The sequence below is a fragment of the Gossypium raimondii genome, chromosome 4 (genome assembly GCF_025698545.1).
Source record: "Gossypium raimondii isolate GPD5lz chromosome 4, ASM2569854v1, whole genome shotgun sequence".
NCBI lineage: Eukaryota > Viridiplantae > Streptophyta > Magnoliopsida > Malvales > Malvaceae > Gossypium > Gossypium raimondii.
In genome coordinates, this window is record NC_068568.1 from 16,634,418 (window position 1) to 16,650,024 (window position 15,607).

The 15,607-nt window shown below is 32.9% G+C and overlaps 1 protein-coding gene across 1 annotated transcript; it reads left to right on the top strand.

The window, feature by feature from the left end:
• The first annotated feature begins 11,513 nt into the window (after positions 1-11,513).
• LOC105767935 (zinc finger protein ZAT5) lies at positions 11,514-12,924 on the top strand. The gene has a single exon (XM_012587541.2). It carries the CDS (start codon positions 11,787-11,789, stop codon positions 12,549-12,551), a length of 765 nt encoding a protein of 254 aa, XP_012442995.1. The 5' UTR covers positions 11,514-11,786; the 3' UTR covers positions 12,552-12,924.
• Positions 12,925-15,607: the final 2,683 nt, after the last annotated feature.

Consider the following 15,607-nt stretch of genomic DNA (forward strand, 5'->3'; position numbering starts at 1 on the left):
AAAAAATAATTAGAGCATTATTGTACAATATAAAAGAATTTTTGTTTACTTCTTAACCAGAGGGAACAAATTTAGTCGACCTACTAGGGCAAAAAAATGCATTGTATACCAAGCCGACGATTAAACCAAAAGTAGGCATCCTTCAATTTCTTGCAAGTTGTGATTCATCTTTCGATACATTTCTCAGTACAATTGTCACTGATTTTGAACCGTGAAAAATGCCTTCTTCATTTTGGCCAATCACTTTGCATCGATTTGATGGGTCAAAAATATATTAATTATTACATAATACTTTTTTTTATCTTTTTCAGCCCATCTAATTTAAAATATTGAAATTCCAACTGAAAATCAATTTATTCGAACCGGTTTTACTTAAAAAAAAACCTTGTTCTATTTTGGTTATTATTAAAAAAATAGTTTTGTTTTGATTTTTTTTCTTTTAATGTTAATGAGGTTTAAAAAGCCAACAAGCCTACTAATACTTCATTATTAAACAAGGTTAATTGAATAAAAATTTTAAAATCTCCTCATTATTGTTAAACTAATACTTCATCCACAATGCTCAAAAGAAAATACTTCATTGGTAAATATAAAACCAATTTAAAATGAGATTTAAACCAATGGTTGAGGGTTTTTAGTTATTACAATTTTGCATATGTTGCTAAAGTTTATTGCTCCTATTGTATAAATAATTAATCTCATGGTATTGATAGGGATGCGTGTACGGAACAAGATCACAAGTTTTTTCAAATCGCGGATTTGGTCTAAAGTTCTAGACGAATGAATGAAAAACTTGGTGTTTGACACAACCTAAAATGCAAGAAAATACAAGTTAGATCTATAAATTAAAAAAGAATAATTAAAATAAATAATTAATATGGAAAAAAAAGAACAGTTAAAAAAAAATCAAAGATTTGAACAATTAAACAAGAACAATATAAAATAGAGAAGAAAATAAAGAAGATAAATGGAAAAGATGGAAAATGGCATGTAAAAGTCATAAGAAGCCTTGAAAACCTGATGAATCCACAACCCCTTCAAATAGCTCTAATTTTGTAACCTCTCCAACCTGGCCTAAATGGTAGGCCCGACTCGAAGAGATCACATTAACACCGAAGTGGCATGGTCTTTTTAAAATCAATTTGCGAAGCTTAAACTTGTGTTATTCAAGTAAATTTTCTATCGAGATCATTAAGTAAATTTTCAAGTGTCACACGATCGTGTGTCCAGGCCATGTGCGATGCGAAGGGATTAGGGTGTAGAAGCTACACGGCATGTGCGAAGCACGAATGCAAGGAAAATTGAGGGGACATGGTCGTGTGAGGGACCATGTGTCCCACACAGGTAGGCCACACACCCGTGTGGTAGACCTTGTGCCCCTAGGCAGTTTCAAATTTTGATTCAATTTTTCATAAAAGTCACCCACTTTACTTTCCCGAGATCTCAAGCGACTACCCTACGTTCAAGCTCGATCAAAACACCTACAATGGCCTTTCAATTGGAAAAAATGGATGATCAATGGGGGTTTTCAAGATTTGAGGGGTTTTTCGACAAAAACTTTAAAGATTCAATAATGGATTAAAAGATCTACTAAAGCTCATTGTTAATCAAAATTGGGAGGTTCTAATTGGCAGGGAATACGATACTTACTGATTCTTAACAGAGATTCGACAAATAAATGACAAAAATTTCAAGAATTTTGATGAAGACAACGAATTTGGGCTTGATCATAAGGAATCATGAATTCAAGATTTATTTTCCAGTAGGAAGGTTTTGAGAACAAGATTGTAATAGAGAGTTTCTAAGATTATGTAGAGATAATAGTAAGGTAGTGTTTTTAATTTGCTAAAATAAAAAATGGGAGTTTTAGTTAAATTAGGAAAGGATTGTAAGGGATTGAGTTGAGCAAGAGTTTGGGGTCTATTGAGCAAATAGCCCATTTGTCTAAGAATCATCAAAAGATTAGGATGGCTAACATGGATCGTTTTGGAAGTGAGGAGTGAAAGAAATGCAATTTAGGAGACTTGAACTCTGGTTCTCTATTCTTTCTACCAGGCTCTTAACCACTAAGATTGTAACAGCCTGTTTTTTAGTGGTGTCGAAAACAGTAGTTTCAGGACCACCAAATTCGATGAGTAAGTTCATAAATATTAATAGTTAATATTTATGAGTCAAGCATGGTTTTAAAAAGGTTTTTGATATAGTGATTTTTGTTATATAAGCGATTTATTAAGTTCAAGTGGTAAGACCCTAAGGTCAAGTGGTTTTAAAAAATGAGGTACCGAGACCTTGTTTCTATAAACCGAGCCGTAAATATTTTTATAAATATTTAAAGAGTATCATTAAGGTGGTATTAAAGTTTCGTTGAAAAATTTTAACGTTTCGATAGTTAATTAATTAAAAGGACTAAATCATAAAAGATGTAAATTTTGATCACTATTTGATTTGAGTGATTAAATGGTTAATTGAATAAAGAAAAAGGGACCAAAATGGTAATGAAACCATGGTCAAAGTTTCCAAGCAGTGGTGTCATGATTTAAATCCACTAACTTTTAGATTATTTGCTCTTTTAGTCCTAATTAGTTTAGGATTAAATTGTAAATAAGTTTATTTAGTTAGAATTTAAGTTAATTGAAGTACCAATAGTGCAATTAAACCTTCCTTAGATGGTAATTATGCCATATATTTATGTGATGGAAAATTATGGACGTGTGTTAATGATATTATAAGAGTATTTACCACGGTTAAAATGGTAATTTAAATTAATTAAATTAAAATAAAACCAAAATGTTTTATCATCATTTTAATGTGTCTTCTTCACCGAATTTAGAAGGAGAAAAACTCCATAGAAGACTTTGAAGTTTCGGCTTTCTTTTTGATGATGCATGTAAGTCTATTTTAGCCTCGTTTTCAATAATTTTTATGTTTTGATATCATTGCAACTAGGTCCAGCTAGCCCGTACCTTTGAATTTGAAACTGTTAAAGATTTTGAATGTTTCCATTGATGATTCTAGTGATTTTTGGTGTTAAATGATGGATTTGAAATATTAGTTGGTATTTAAAAGTATTTTATTTAGTGATTTTTGATGAATTTTTTGATTAGGGACTAAATTGTTAAATTAATAAAATTACAAGGATTTAATGTGAAATTTTTGCATAAATGGGCTTTTTTGGATACCATGAACATTCAGCTAAGCTCAATTTTGGGTAAAAATGGTTAATTTGCATGATTTGGGCTTAAGGACTAAATTGAATAAAAGTAAAACTTTAGGGGAAATTTTAAAAAAAGTGAAAATGAATAAATTTTTATTGTCTAAATTAATAGATTGAATGAAATTATTAATTTAGATCCAGATCGAGTGGAAAATCGAAGAAAATAAAAATTACCAAAATGCCACTAACTTTGGTATTTTTGCCATTTAGGCAGGTAAGTTCGTATGAACTGTATTCTATATAATTTTGATTAAATTGGATGTTAATATGTGATTATATTGTGATTAAATCAATATATATATGTTAGTATGCAATTTACCGTGTTATGAAACGACGTAAATCCAACGACTTACGATGATTACTGAGCCCCGTTTGAACCTTAAGAATTTGTAGGATACAAATGACATGTCATTAGGGTTTACATGATTTGGGTGCTATTCCTGAACGTTCTATTGATGGTTGAGGTCCGGCATGTATGGCGGATACTCCACAGCTTGTGTAAGCAGCATTGTGCAGCTACGTTCCGACCTGCAGCTTGTGTGAGTAGGCCTATTTTCACAGCTCATGTGAGCATACATGTACAAGAATTGACAGATTACAATTATATGAGTTAGCACGCTATGTGAGAGCTATCCCAAGTATCCAATGGTATTCTAAATAGTTTAACAGGCACTATTCAGATTTGAAACGGTAAAAGAACAATATGAATTATAACATGTACATGTGTGAACATCCTTGATATGATGATACATGAAAATTATATAGGTTGAGATCAGTTATAAACTCATGAGATACATATTGTGGCTAAATGGTTATTTATGTTAATGTGCCTATGATTTATATCTTGTATGCTAACACGTTTGGTGTAAATGCTTAGGCTTTGGCCAAGTTGTGGTTGGATTATGCCATGTTAAACTTATAAGTTATACATTGAAATGGTAATTGCTCAAATGGAAATGTTCTTGTGTTCATGAAAGAGTGATAAGGTTTAAATTATGTAATTTCTCATTAAATGGTTTATCATGTGATTAATTCCAAAAGAGCTATGTTTAAATGCACTAGCTTGTGGCTATGGTTGAATGATATTATTATATCTTTTGTATTATGCATATGAAACGGGTGTGGAAAGGTAATGAAATAATAAGTCATACTTGAAGTGTAAAATGATGCTGGAATGATGGGTTGAATTGATGTTGTTATTTTAAGTTAAAGAAAGTAAGTGCAATGGAAAGTAATGAAATGCAAATGAAAATAAGAAAATTTGAAAGGGTTTAAAGTTATTTAAAATCCTACTTTGCTAGGGATGATATGTTTATGTGAAGTTGTGAATTTATTCACTTTGCAAGTTGTTGGATATGGTTTCATGAATCTTGCGGTATCAGTATAGGATTATTCTTGATATGTATAAATTTCATATTTGAAATGGATTGATATGACTAAAGTTTATACGAGCTTACTAAGAATTCATTGCTTACGTGGTTGTCTTTCTTTTACTTTTCAGATTATTGGAAGCTCGATCGGGTTGGAAGTTAGTCAGAGATCTATCACAGTATCTAGCAGTTATATCGGTAGTTTTCGATGTCTTGGTTAAGGTTATAATGACATGTATAGGTGGACTTATGATGGATGATAGTTGAATGTTAGTTAATGAGTTTGGCATGTATATGTCATTTTGGGTGATGTAGCCTTGGTACATTTGGTGCCTTGTTGGTATGTGTTAATTTGATAATGTGTTAAAGCATGTTTGAATGGTCAAAGTTATATATGATGAATTGACCTCAACATGGTCAAGATATGGTATGTTTTTGAAAGGTTTTGAACTAGATATGGCATGAATCTAATATGGTGTGGTGATTATGTAGCAATTATATTATGTTTTGGAATGGAAAAAGTTAATTGATAATTGGATAAATATGCACATGTATAGGTGTTTTTGGTTGATGTTTTAGCCATTATGTTTTGGCTTTTAAGTTTGGTATTTTGAATGATTGAAATGGTTGATATGTGGATATAAGTATGTGACTTTTTTATGGATGACTTTATAGTTTTTATGATGCTTAGATGATGGAAGTTGAACATGGTTATTTTGGTATTATAAATGTAGTTGGTATTTATGGCTTATGATGCTAAATGTTAAATGGTAAATTAAGTACATATGAGTGTGGATTTGATATGTGTACAAAATGGTAAGTTTTGGCTAAACTAAGCATTTAGTTATACATGTTTAATTGTTATGATTGAGGTGCCTTTTGGGCATATTGTTCGTATGAATATGTACCTATTTAGATAGCTTGTTGTTGTATGGTTTGGTGCACTTTGGGATGCTTTATCACATGTGGTGAATTGGTTATAGGTTTGTGCATGAATGGGTGAGAAAAATGGCTTGGAAATGACTTATTTTTTGTCCACACGGTCAGAGACACGAGCGTGTGTCTTAGCCATTTGAGACACACGGCCAGGCGACATGAGCGTGTGTCCCCTATAGATTTTTAAAGGTTGCATTTTGAGAGTTACACGGCCTGGCACATGGGCGTGGCTTGGTCGTGTGACCCAAGTCAGAGAGTTACACGGGCACAGACACGGGCTGAGACACGGCTGTGTGTCCTTACTTCGAATGTTCGTACGGCCTAAGAAACGGGCATGTCTCTTAACCGTATGAGTCACATGGCCTGGCGACACGGCCGTGTGACCCCTACAGTTTTGAAAATTTTCAGTTTATCCTGAAAATTCTATATGTTTCCGATTTAGTCTCGACTTGTTTCTAAGTGTTTAGGGCCTCGAGGGCTCGTATAAGGGATAATATGTATGTTATTGATTGATTTTGCTATGATTGATGTAGTGAATTGAATGTTTAAAATTTTTTATAGTTTTGAAACATAAACTCCGATAATGCTCTGTAATCCTATTTTGGCGACAAATACGGGTTAGGGGTGTTACAAGGCTAGGTTTTAATTCTTATTATTTTCTAAAGTTTTAACCTTATATTATTTGGGATGTTACAAAATTTTCCTCCAAGAAAGAAAACTTGACAAAAAAAGCTTAAAGATGATCCCTACAATCTGAAAAGATTATTAAAACTCTTCTAAAAGAAAACTCAAAGTGAATAATGAATGAATTTATCTTGTACAATGAAGAGAATTTTATATAGGCCAACTAAATGCATACAAATAAAACTCTCAAGTCTATTGAAACACTAATTAATCTAAACAAGAAACAATTTTAAACTAAACTTTTTATTGACATAAAGCTGTTAAAAACTATCCGACATTCGGAATAAATAAATAATAAAATAATAAAACATAATAAATACAATATGGGGATCATATATAATAAAAATTAAGCAAAAAAATAAAACTCAATATGATTTAAACTCAAGTTAAAAGCTCAAAACTCGTAATTTCTATAATAATCCAGTCCAAAAATTCTACTCGCACAATCTTCACTAAAATAGTCATTACTTGAGCTCCTGAACTCAAAATTGAGTGATTTAAAGTTCGTTTCAAGCTAAGAGATAGGTATCTGAACGCTATGAAGACATATCAACCTAGAAATGTCTGGATCCCAACCAAAAAGTCATCACAAGTTAACTAAGTTTCTAAACTTGAAAATTGACAATTTCAGTGAATAGAATTTAATAAATTTTACCCCATCCGTGCATGTATCAATAAATTTAATATTTGACTTTTTTTTATAGAGATGTGTGTTTAATTAATTAATTTGATGGCTACAGTTTATGTGAGGCCTTAACCAAACCTTAATGATTGGGTCACACAGCCAACTTGGTTTCGAGTTATTCTTATCTATTACATGTATATATTGGAAAATATTTGGTACATTATTGGTGGAGATTTTAGACTCCATAATCAGGGTTATGGGGCTAACAAGTATGTTATAGATGTATAGTAAAATATTAAAAGAATAGATATTAAAAAAGAGACACGTGTTAATTTTTAAAGTTACTTGTGGAATAAAAAAAGTACAATGCCAGTGTACCAAATTTTTTTCTATAAATTAATTAAAATATTATATGATATAAAAGTAAAAATATAGAAATATAAACATATATCAAAATTCATATAATACATATAATTTTTAACGAATAATATTTGATACATTATCGTTAAGTTTTTAAGACTCATAAATAGGGTCAAAGAATTGAAAAATATCCTATAAGGATATAAGAAAATATTAAAATAAATAAATATTTTAAAGAAAGAGAATGTGAAAAATAGAACATCGATAATGACAATGTATTGCAAAGAAAAAGAAAGAAAAATACAACACACACAGAATTTTACGTGGAAACTCTTTTTGGAAAAAAACCACGGGCAGAGGAGAATAAAATTCATTATATAGAATTCAAATGATATAAGAGGAGAGACGGTTACATCTATTTATAGGTTTAAAAACCTTATTCTAATCAAAGTCAAATAGAAATAATGCAGTAAGATTAAAACACCTTAATCTAATCAAAATCAAATAGAGGAAGTAAACTTCTATACGAATTTTACTTGTGCAACCTGTACCGTATCGCGGGGGCCCAGTTGCAGCCCTAGTCCAATATTTTGCTTATTTGGGATCTACGATGGATGGCGGCCTTCGCCCTCGTAGATTCCCCTATCTTGTCACACAACTTCTAACAAAGACAGAAAAAATTTTAAAGTTTCTTATAAAATAAAATAAAAAAATACTAAATACTAAATTATTTTTAAAGATAGTATTTTTGTAACGCCCCAAAATTTTGAGAATTTAATTGTGAGATTCTGCAGTAATTAATTTTTGTATCTGTGGCTTTGTGTTCTGCTATTGTGTTTAAGGTCTAGAGTTTGAATCGTATCGTTAAAAGTTTTGTTATTTTTAAAACAACCCTTATCCATGCATTACATAGTTAATTTCAATTTAGTGTAAACTTGTGTCAAGAATGAGCCTGTTAGTTCACTAGTTAAGCGTTTGTATTGCATTAGGTCTCGTGTTTGAGTCCCGGAGAGGACGATAAGGAACATTTTTGGCAAACACTAGAAATCTGCCTGGAAGTTAATTTTTTTAGTTCTTTATTTTAATTTTTTCTTTAGTTTCTTCTTATCCCCTTCGTTACCCTTCTTTGTTCCATTTCTTCGTTCTTTTTCTTTTCTTTTAATTTTGCTGATCGTGGTCGTAAGGAGTATGAAACTGGTTGAAGTTTTTTTGTTATTCGTTGGTTGGAAGGCTATTTAGTAAGTCACTGTCAATTCGTGCGTTTCCACGGTTTTCCCTTTGTTTTTCGTAACTTGCTTTGAATTGGGTATTTAGTGTTGTGAGAATCTCTGATAGACGATCGTTTGTTTCCTTATTAAGCGAGAATAGAGAAAGTAAGGAACAACAACACGACAATGCCAATGATCGTCGTTGAATTTTCGATAAGCATTGGGTTCGTTAAAGGTTTCTTGTCGTAACTTTCGACATAGGCATTATGCGCGTAATTGGGAATTGTTGTTGATTAAATTGCTTAATTATGTAACTGAATGATTGTTTTAGGCTTCGGAGATCCTCTATGTTGTTATTGCTTCAAAATCTCTTCAGGTGCGTACCGAAAACCCCTATTTTTGTGAATTTTGGACGCTAGAAAACATGGTTGTCAACGCCACACGGCCAGAGACATGAGCGTGTGACCAGGCCGTGTGAGCCACACGGCCGAGTGGTTGGCCGTGTAACTCACTGTTCATTAAATTTGAGCCACATGGACAAGGGACATGGACGTGTGTCCATGCCGTGTGAGGCCATGTTAGTGTAGGGTTCACACGAGCAAGGACATGGGCGTGTGTATAGGCCGTGTAACTCACTGTTTATGATTTAGGAGCACATGGCCAGGGACATGGGTGTGTGCCTAGGCTGTGTGAGCCATACGGGCAAGGACATAGGCGTGTGTCCAAGCCGTGTAACTCACTTTTTATGATTTAGAATCACACAGGCAGATGACATGGGCGTGTGCCCAGGCTATGTGAGCTACACAGGCAAGGACATGAGCGTGTGCCCAGGCCTTGTGAGCCACACAGGCAAGGACATGGGCGTGTGTCTAGGTCATGTAACTCATTGTTTACGATTTAGAACCACACGGGTAGACGACATGGGCGTGTGTCAGGCCGTGTAAGCCACATGGGCAAGGATATGGGCGTGTGTCCGGGCCGTGTGGCATCTGAATAAGGTTCGAATCTTATTTTTGAGGCCGTGAGTGTTGTCCAACACGAGCACTAACCTCCATAATGTGTTTATGATCTAAATTTGATTGTATAGGGACTATCTGATGCTCTAATACTGATATATGGATGATATAAATGTATTTGTACTATGATGGCTATTATTGATACTGATCTGCATTATCTATTTATGAATTGAATTGGAATGACTAAACACATTTTGTGGATATTTTTAATATGCATTTGCATGGGTTGGGATATTATGACGAAGGAAGTAATCTACTTTGAATCAGTGGCTAAGCCATGATGCGTATATATATGAATCTGGCGCTTTGTTGCATTTCGATCTAGCAGCTAGCCTGCATATCTATAAACATGTCAGACAGACACTCTATGGTGTATAGGGTTGGTTGGGTATTGATTACCCTTAACGGTGTGATTAGATGGCCGAAGATGGTGTGTAGCGGATAGGGGTAGGAATAATTGCATATGAATTTGATCTATTCTATATCTGGAACTGAAATTGCTTCTGCGTATGTAACTAATCTGTTTTGTATCTGAATTGAAATTACTTCTGTTATCTAACTGAATCTCGGAATTCGGGAATTTTCTTATAAATGTGCTTGAATTGAATAGATGTCTTTTACGCATTGGGTCCACAATTCATTTCGTTGTTGATTGGATTTCAGGTGGCTCTCAGACTTGAACGGGTCGGCGCTGCGGGAGCTCGGTCAATTCGTTTATCTTTCCTTTTAACTTTACTATTAGTAATTACAGCTCTCTACGATATTATGATGTTTGGAGATTACATAGATAGTTAATTGCTATGGTAATTATAATATGTTGAATGGGTTCATTTTGACTACGTTTATAAATGTAGTCTTCCTAATATCGTCAACGTAACCTCTGAACTTGGTCTGGACGTCTAGGCCGAGTTTAGGGTATTACAATTTTGAATACAATTATAAATTAAAATAACATATGAAAATAGGTAAAAAAATATTGACAACCAGGGTGGGTCAACTGCTCATGAAACTGCTTGATTAAGCTGCTGCTTAGCACAATACCTTCCATATGCGCAAATTTGAAATAAAATGATTGTGTTTTAGAAATGATAAGCAGCACTACAAGGGAGCTTTAATATTATTAATTAATAAAAGCTTTTCTTTTTTATGTTCAATAACTAATAAAAGTTAAATTCAGTTACAGAGATCTTTAATGTTCCTAACAAGTGACCAAACTTTGTGCAGAATTTAGTACCAACTAGTTTAGGTTTTTAAAGCTATATAATCAAATTTAGTTACAAGTATGAAATTAAATAATTTAATTCAAATTAAATTAGGTATATTTGTAATACGGATAAAATAATTATATAAAAATTTATAAAAGTTAATATAAAATTAAAAATATTTTTATTGAAATAATAAAGTTAATATTTTAAATTTAAATCCCATCATGTGAATATATATTTTAAATTTATATAAAATATAAAATATAAAAATATTCTAAAATAATTTTATTATTTTATAATAATAAGAGGTTTTAAGAAATAAAACCTAGCTAATTAGCTTATACATAACCTCAATACTCAAATTTTGAATAATAACATATGAGTTTGAAGTAAAAAAAAGGGTGAAAGTGTTAGAAAAAACTCATATCTATTAACTTAGTTAATAGTACAATTTTTCTTATATATAATTTGAAAGTGAATTTTAAAACAAAATAAAGTAAAGAGTTTAAATTCTTAAAAATAAAAGTAAGAAGATTAAATTTTAAATGTACGAAGTGTAGATATTAAGAGTCATAATTGTTTGAGCGGACCGAACCAACCGGAATATCAATTTAGAAAGAGATATCAGATTGATTGACTTGCAAATCAATAGAGATCAATTGAATTAATCTTTATTTTTAAATTTTTTTATTTGTAATAATTTACGAAGAAATCAGTAATCTAACTTATATTTAATCTAATTTATTTAACTTATAGTTTAAAACGTACAGATAATCAACCCTCCTCCTTACTAGTCATTAGTAAAAGGTATGATTAAGAAAGAATAAGTCAAACGAGAAAAGGGAAGTAAATAAAGTAGGGTTCGGGGGGTGCACTGCAGAGGCGGTTTCCAGGCTTGCAAACCAATCCTCCCGCTGCATCAGGAATCGTTGGGATAAAGTAATGGGTTTGGGGTTTCCTTCAAACCCACCCGAATCTCACTCTTTTCCTCCTTCACCTTCTCTTTCTTATGTCATCTTATTGTAATAACAGCTTTCTGCCTCTCTCTCTCTCTCTCTCTCTCTCTTATATATATACACATACACAAGGGTGGAGATACAATCCAATACGAGCAAAGCAAATTCCAGGATAACTGTAGAAAGGGTTTCAATATTGTACAGAAGAAGAGATGGTGATGGAGGGTCAGCAGGAAGTTGTTCTTTGTAAAGATGAGTTGCAGATCATCAAAGGGAAGCGTACGAAGCGTCCGAGGCCTGTGTCCTCACTGACTTTAGCGATAGCTTCAACCACAACGACTTCCACTGGCGGTGAAAGTAGAACAAGTAATGATGATTCCAGCATAACCACAGCTGTTGAGCCACCTGAAAGCTGTTGGGAAGATGAAGAAAACATGGCTTATTGTTTAATGCTTTTGGCTCAAGGTCAAACAAGGAAACCATCGGAGCCAACAGGTAAGACGGCCGGGATGAATGTTCACCAGTGCAAGACATGTAATCGGTGCTTCCCGTCATTCCAGGCGCTTGGCGGACATAGAGCCAGCCACAAGAAACCCAAGCTTCATAGTGAAGAAAACACTAAACGGTTGAAGTTAGTGAAAGAGGATGATGACATGAATACAACCCTTTCACTTCAAATAACCAATAAGGCTCCTGCTTTATGCAACGGCACCAAATCCAAAGTTCATGAGTGTTCCATATGTGGGGCTGAGTTCTCTTCAGGACAAGCTCTTGGGGGTCACATGAGGAGGCATAGGACATCTACTAACGCTACAACAACGGTTGGAACAAGCACCAGTGCTGAAACAGAAGATCTGTCGTCCAACAAACCAACAACTGTGCTGCAATTGGATCTTAATCTTCCTGCCCCGGAAGATGATCGTCACAATGAATCGAATTTCCCATTCACCCAAACCATCAATTTGTGTTATTGTTAACATTAATTATTTTCTCACTAATTATTCATTCTTTGGATTCTTTTGAATTTAACCTTGTTTCCATGTTAGTGAAGTTGAAAAATTCATTGGTTGAAGTAGGATAGCTTTTGGCTTTTCATGGCGGTATTTGATCCATATAGAGAGAGAATTCTCGTATTCTTTCCTTTTTTTGGGGGTTTTAAGAGACCTGTTTTTATTCCTTTATGAGTTGGAGAAGCATGTGAATATGTGATGAACCACCAATCCCACAACCGAAAGTGGTGGATTAGGTCCTCTTGTTTGGTTTGCAAGAAAGCTATCTCCGTGTATCTGTTCTGTTTCATTAATATGAAAAAAATAAAATAAAATGGATGGCAACCGAGCCAGATTGCTACTTGCCCTTCTTTTATGGATCCACCTATGTATTTAGGTAAATCACACGCTATGCACTCCCACTCTCAGCTTTAAAAACTAAGCAGAGCTAATCTAGTGACCCATCTAAACCAAACGAATAGGCCACTTAATGGTATAAAGCATGTAGGGACAAAGGCTTCAGTTTTAGACTTGTTACACTTATCTTTTAAAGTTGACTATATCAATCAATTGAATTAAATTTTTAATTTAGTTTTTCAACCGCCACTAAATTTAATGAAGCTTGATTTGGCTGCGAATTAACTTTTGATTAAAGAACCTGATTTTCAAAGTCTATTCCTAAAGTGGTTAGTGACCATGTTGTCAAGCAACGGTGAGTAATGCATGCTAGTCTTAGCAGCAATGTTGGGTGATGCAAGGTTGTCAAAGACCCAAAAAAGGGTCTACAGAATAAAAACATGATTACATTTAAATTTTTTTTACAATATTTAGAGTAAGGGATAGGATGATACGGTTTAAACCTGTGTCAAACATATGTTTGACAAGAATTTTGATTATATTTAAAACTTTTAAACCATATATATATAATGAGAGCTAAAAGTGGTTCAAGATGAAATTTAAAATGTGTCAATTGAAGACAAGAACACATGAATAGTTTTCTCATTCCACTTATAATTTTAATTGAAGGCTTTTAAATCTCATGACAAATTTTAACAAATATCTCTATTAACCCATATTTATTTACACTTTTTTTAAGTGAATCTATAGACGTGTGTCTTCATAAGTAAGGAAAATAAGGACTAGATTTCATGGCAAACTCTTATGCATACCTTGTTCAACTTTCCATGCAAATAGAAGCCCTCTGTTTATTGACACGCAGAGAAATATCAATGAACTAATGAGAGGTTACTTAAATTTATTGTAGAGGTTTGTTAAAGGGAAGTCATTAATGGGCACATTTGGTGGGTATCGAGAAGCCACGCCATGTGATCCACTTTGCTTGAGGGCATCCAAATCCATGAGAGAGAGAGAGAGAGAGTTGACAGAGAAAGTAGGGATAATTTCCTTTGACATTAGCACGTGTATGGTGGAGGTCACTCAACTCTCACATTATCTAAATTTAATAAACTAAAAGGAACTACTTATCAACCCCAATCCTAATCTCTTTAAACATTAGTGGCTGATCTCAATAGTCTTTGCAATGACATGTAGATAGTAGATTGTATTTACTGTGTTTGTTGGTAGTTGAGAGAGAAAAAAGCCCTTGATGCATTCTGGCCGGTGGCCACTCAATTTAATAGAAAGAGCATATATAAAGTGTGGGTTTGTAGTGGGAGACCAGTTTGTGAAGGTGTGATAGGCTTTCATTATATATGCCTTGTTGAATTTGGGAAATTTCTTACTAAAATATGTAAGCTTTGGAGTCTGGTGATATTAAAAATGAAAAAGGCCTGAATCAGAATTTGCCAACGTCCCATTCCCAGGTGTTACATATATATCATTGTTAATGTTATGTACTTGAGGTCTTGTATCCAATCCTCACAAGGTTTGATTCTAAAAGTTTTTTTAAATTTAAGTTTAAGTTTAATTTAATCCATCCAAATAATTTGTTTTAATACATAAAAATATTTTTTAAAATTTAATTATAAAAATATATTAATATTAATATTTTTTATTTTATATTGTATTATTTTTTGAATAGTGAAACGAGATGAATTAGATTGAAACTAGATAAAAAAAATTTAAGTCTAAATCTAACTTAAAATGGGTTGGATCCACTACGTCGGGTAGGCCACCCTACCGTGAACACCTCCACCTATTATATTCTTTGATGTTATTTTGTTGTTATGTATTAACGTCTACAACTATATATAAAAGCTATCCGGAGGGCTAGTTTTTAGATGCATTAATAATGTGATTAAAGATTTTAAGATGGCAATTATGGTATATTAAGAAAAAGAAAAAATATATACTAAGAGTTTGCTTTATAATTTTTAATGTAAATAACAACTTATTTAACTTTTAAACTTTATTAAATAATTATATATAGATTTGTGTTCATGTTATTTTTGAATTTTTACTCGTTACTAATTACTTTTTATGTATATTTTGATGCATTTATAAATTTAGTGTTGTGTTCATGTTATTTGTTTTAATTATTTTCAATTGAGCATGTAATGTCTCAATTCATCTCATATTTAACATAACTTTGTCATGTCCATGTTTTTATAAAATAAATATATGTAATTTTCACACATTAAAAATTAGTCATATGTATATTTTGGCACATTGTGCATGTGTGCCATGTTTATGTTTGTTGATACTGGGTATTAGCAAAGGAGACAAGGAGGAGAAAGTGGTAGTGCAAAAGAGGTCGGTTCACCTAAATAGGCAAAGAGCTAAAAAAGTTTAAAGAGGTTGAGAAGGAGGATGAGGAGATTGTATGTTGAGGAGGATAAAGGATTAGGGCTAGTAAAGGAGTTAAAGATTTGATCCTTTCTTCCTTGTTCTTCAAAGTATTTATAGGCGGGGGTTCTTTTTCCACTTATGTCATGTTATCAACAATCTTGGGTTAATAGAGAACGTGTGTTCGGCTAGATGGTAGGTTGGTTACACATTGATTGTCATCAAGCATGGTACTACTTTGACATTCTCTTTACTGAGGTAGTACAAGGTTGTTATGCCTCAGTGGTCTTTCTTGGAGA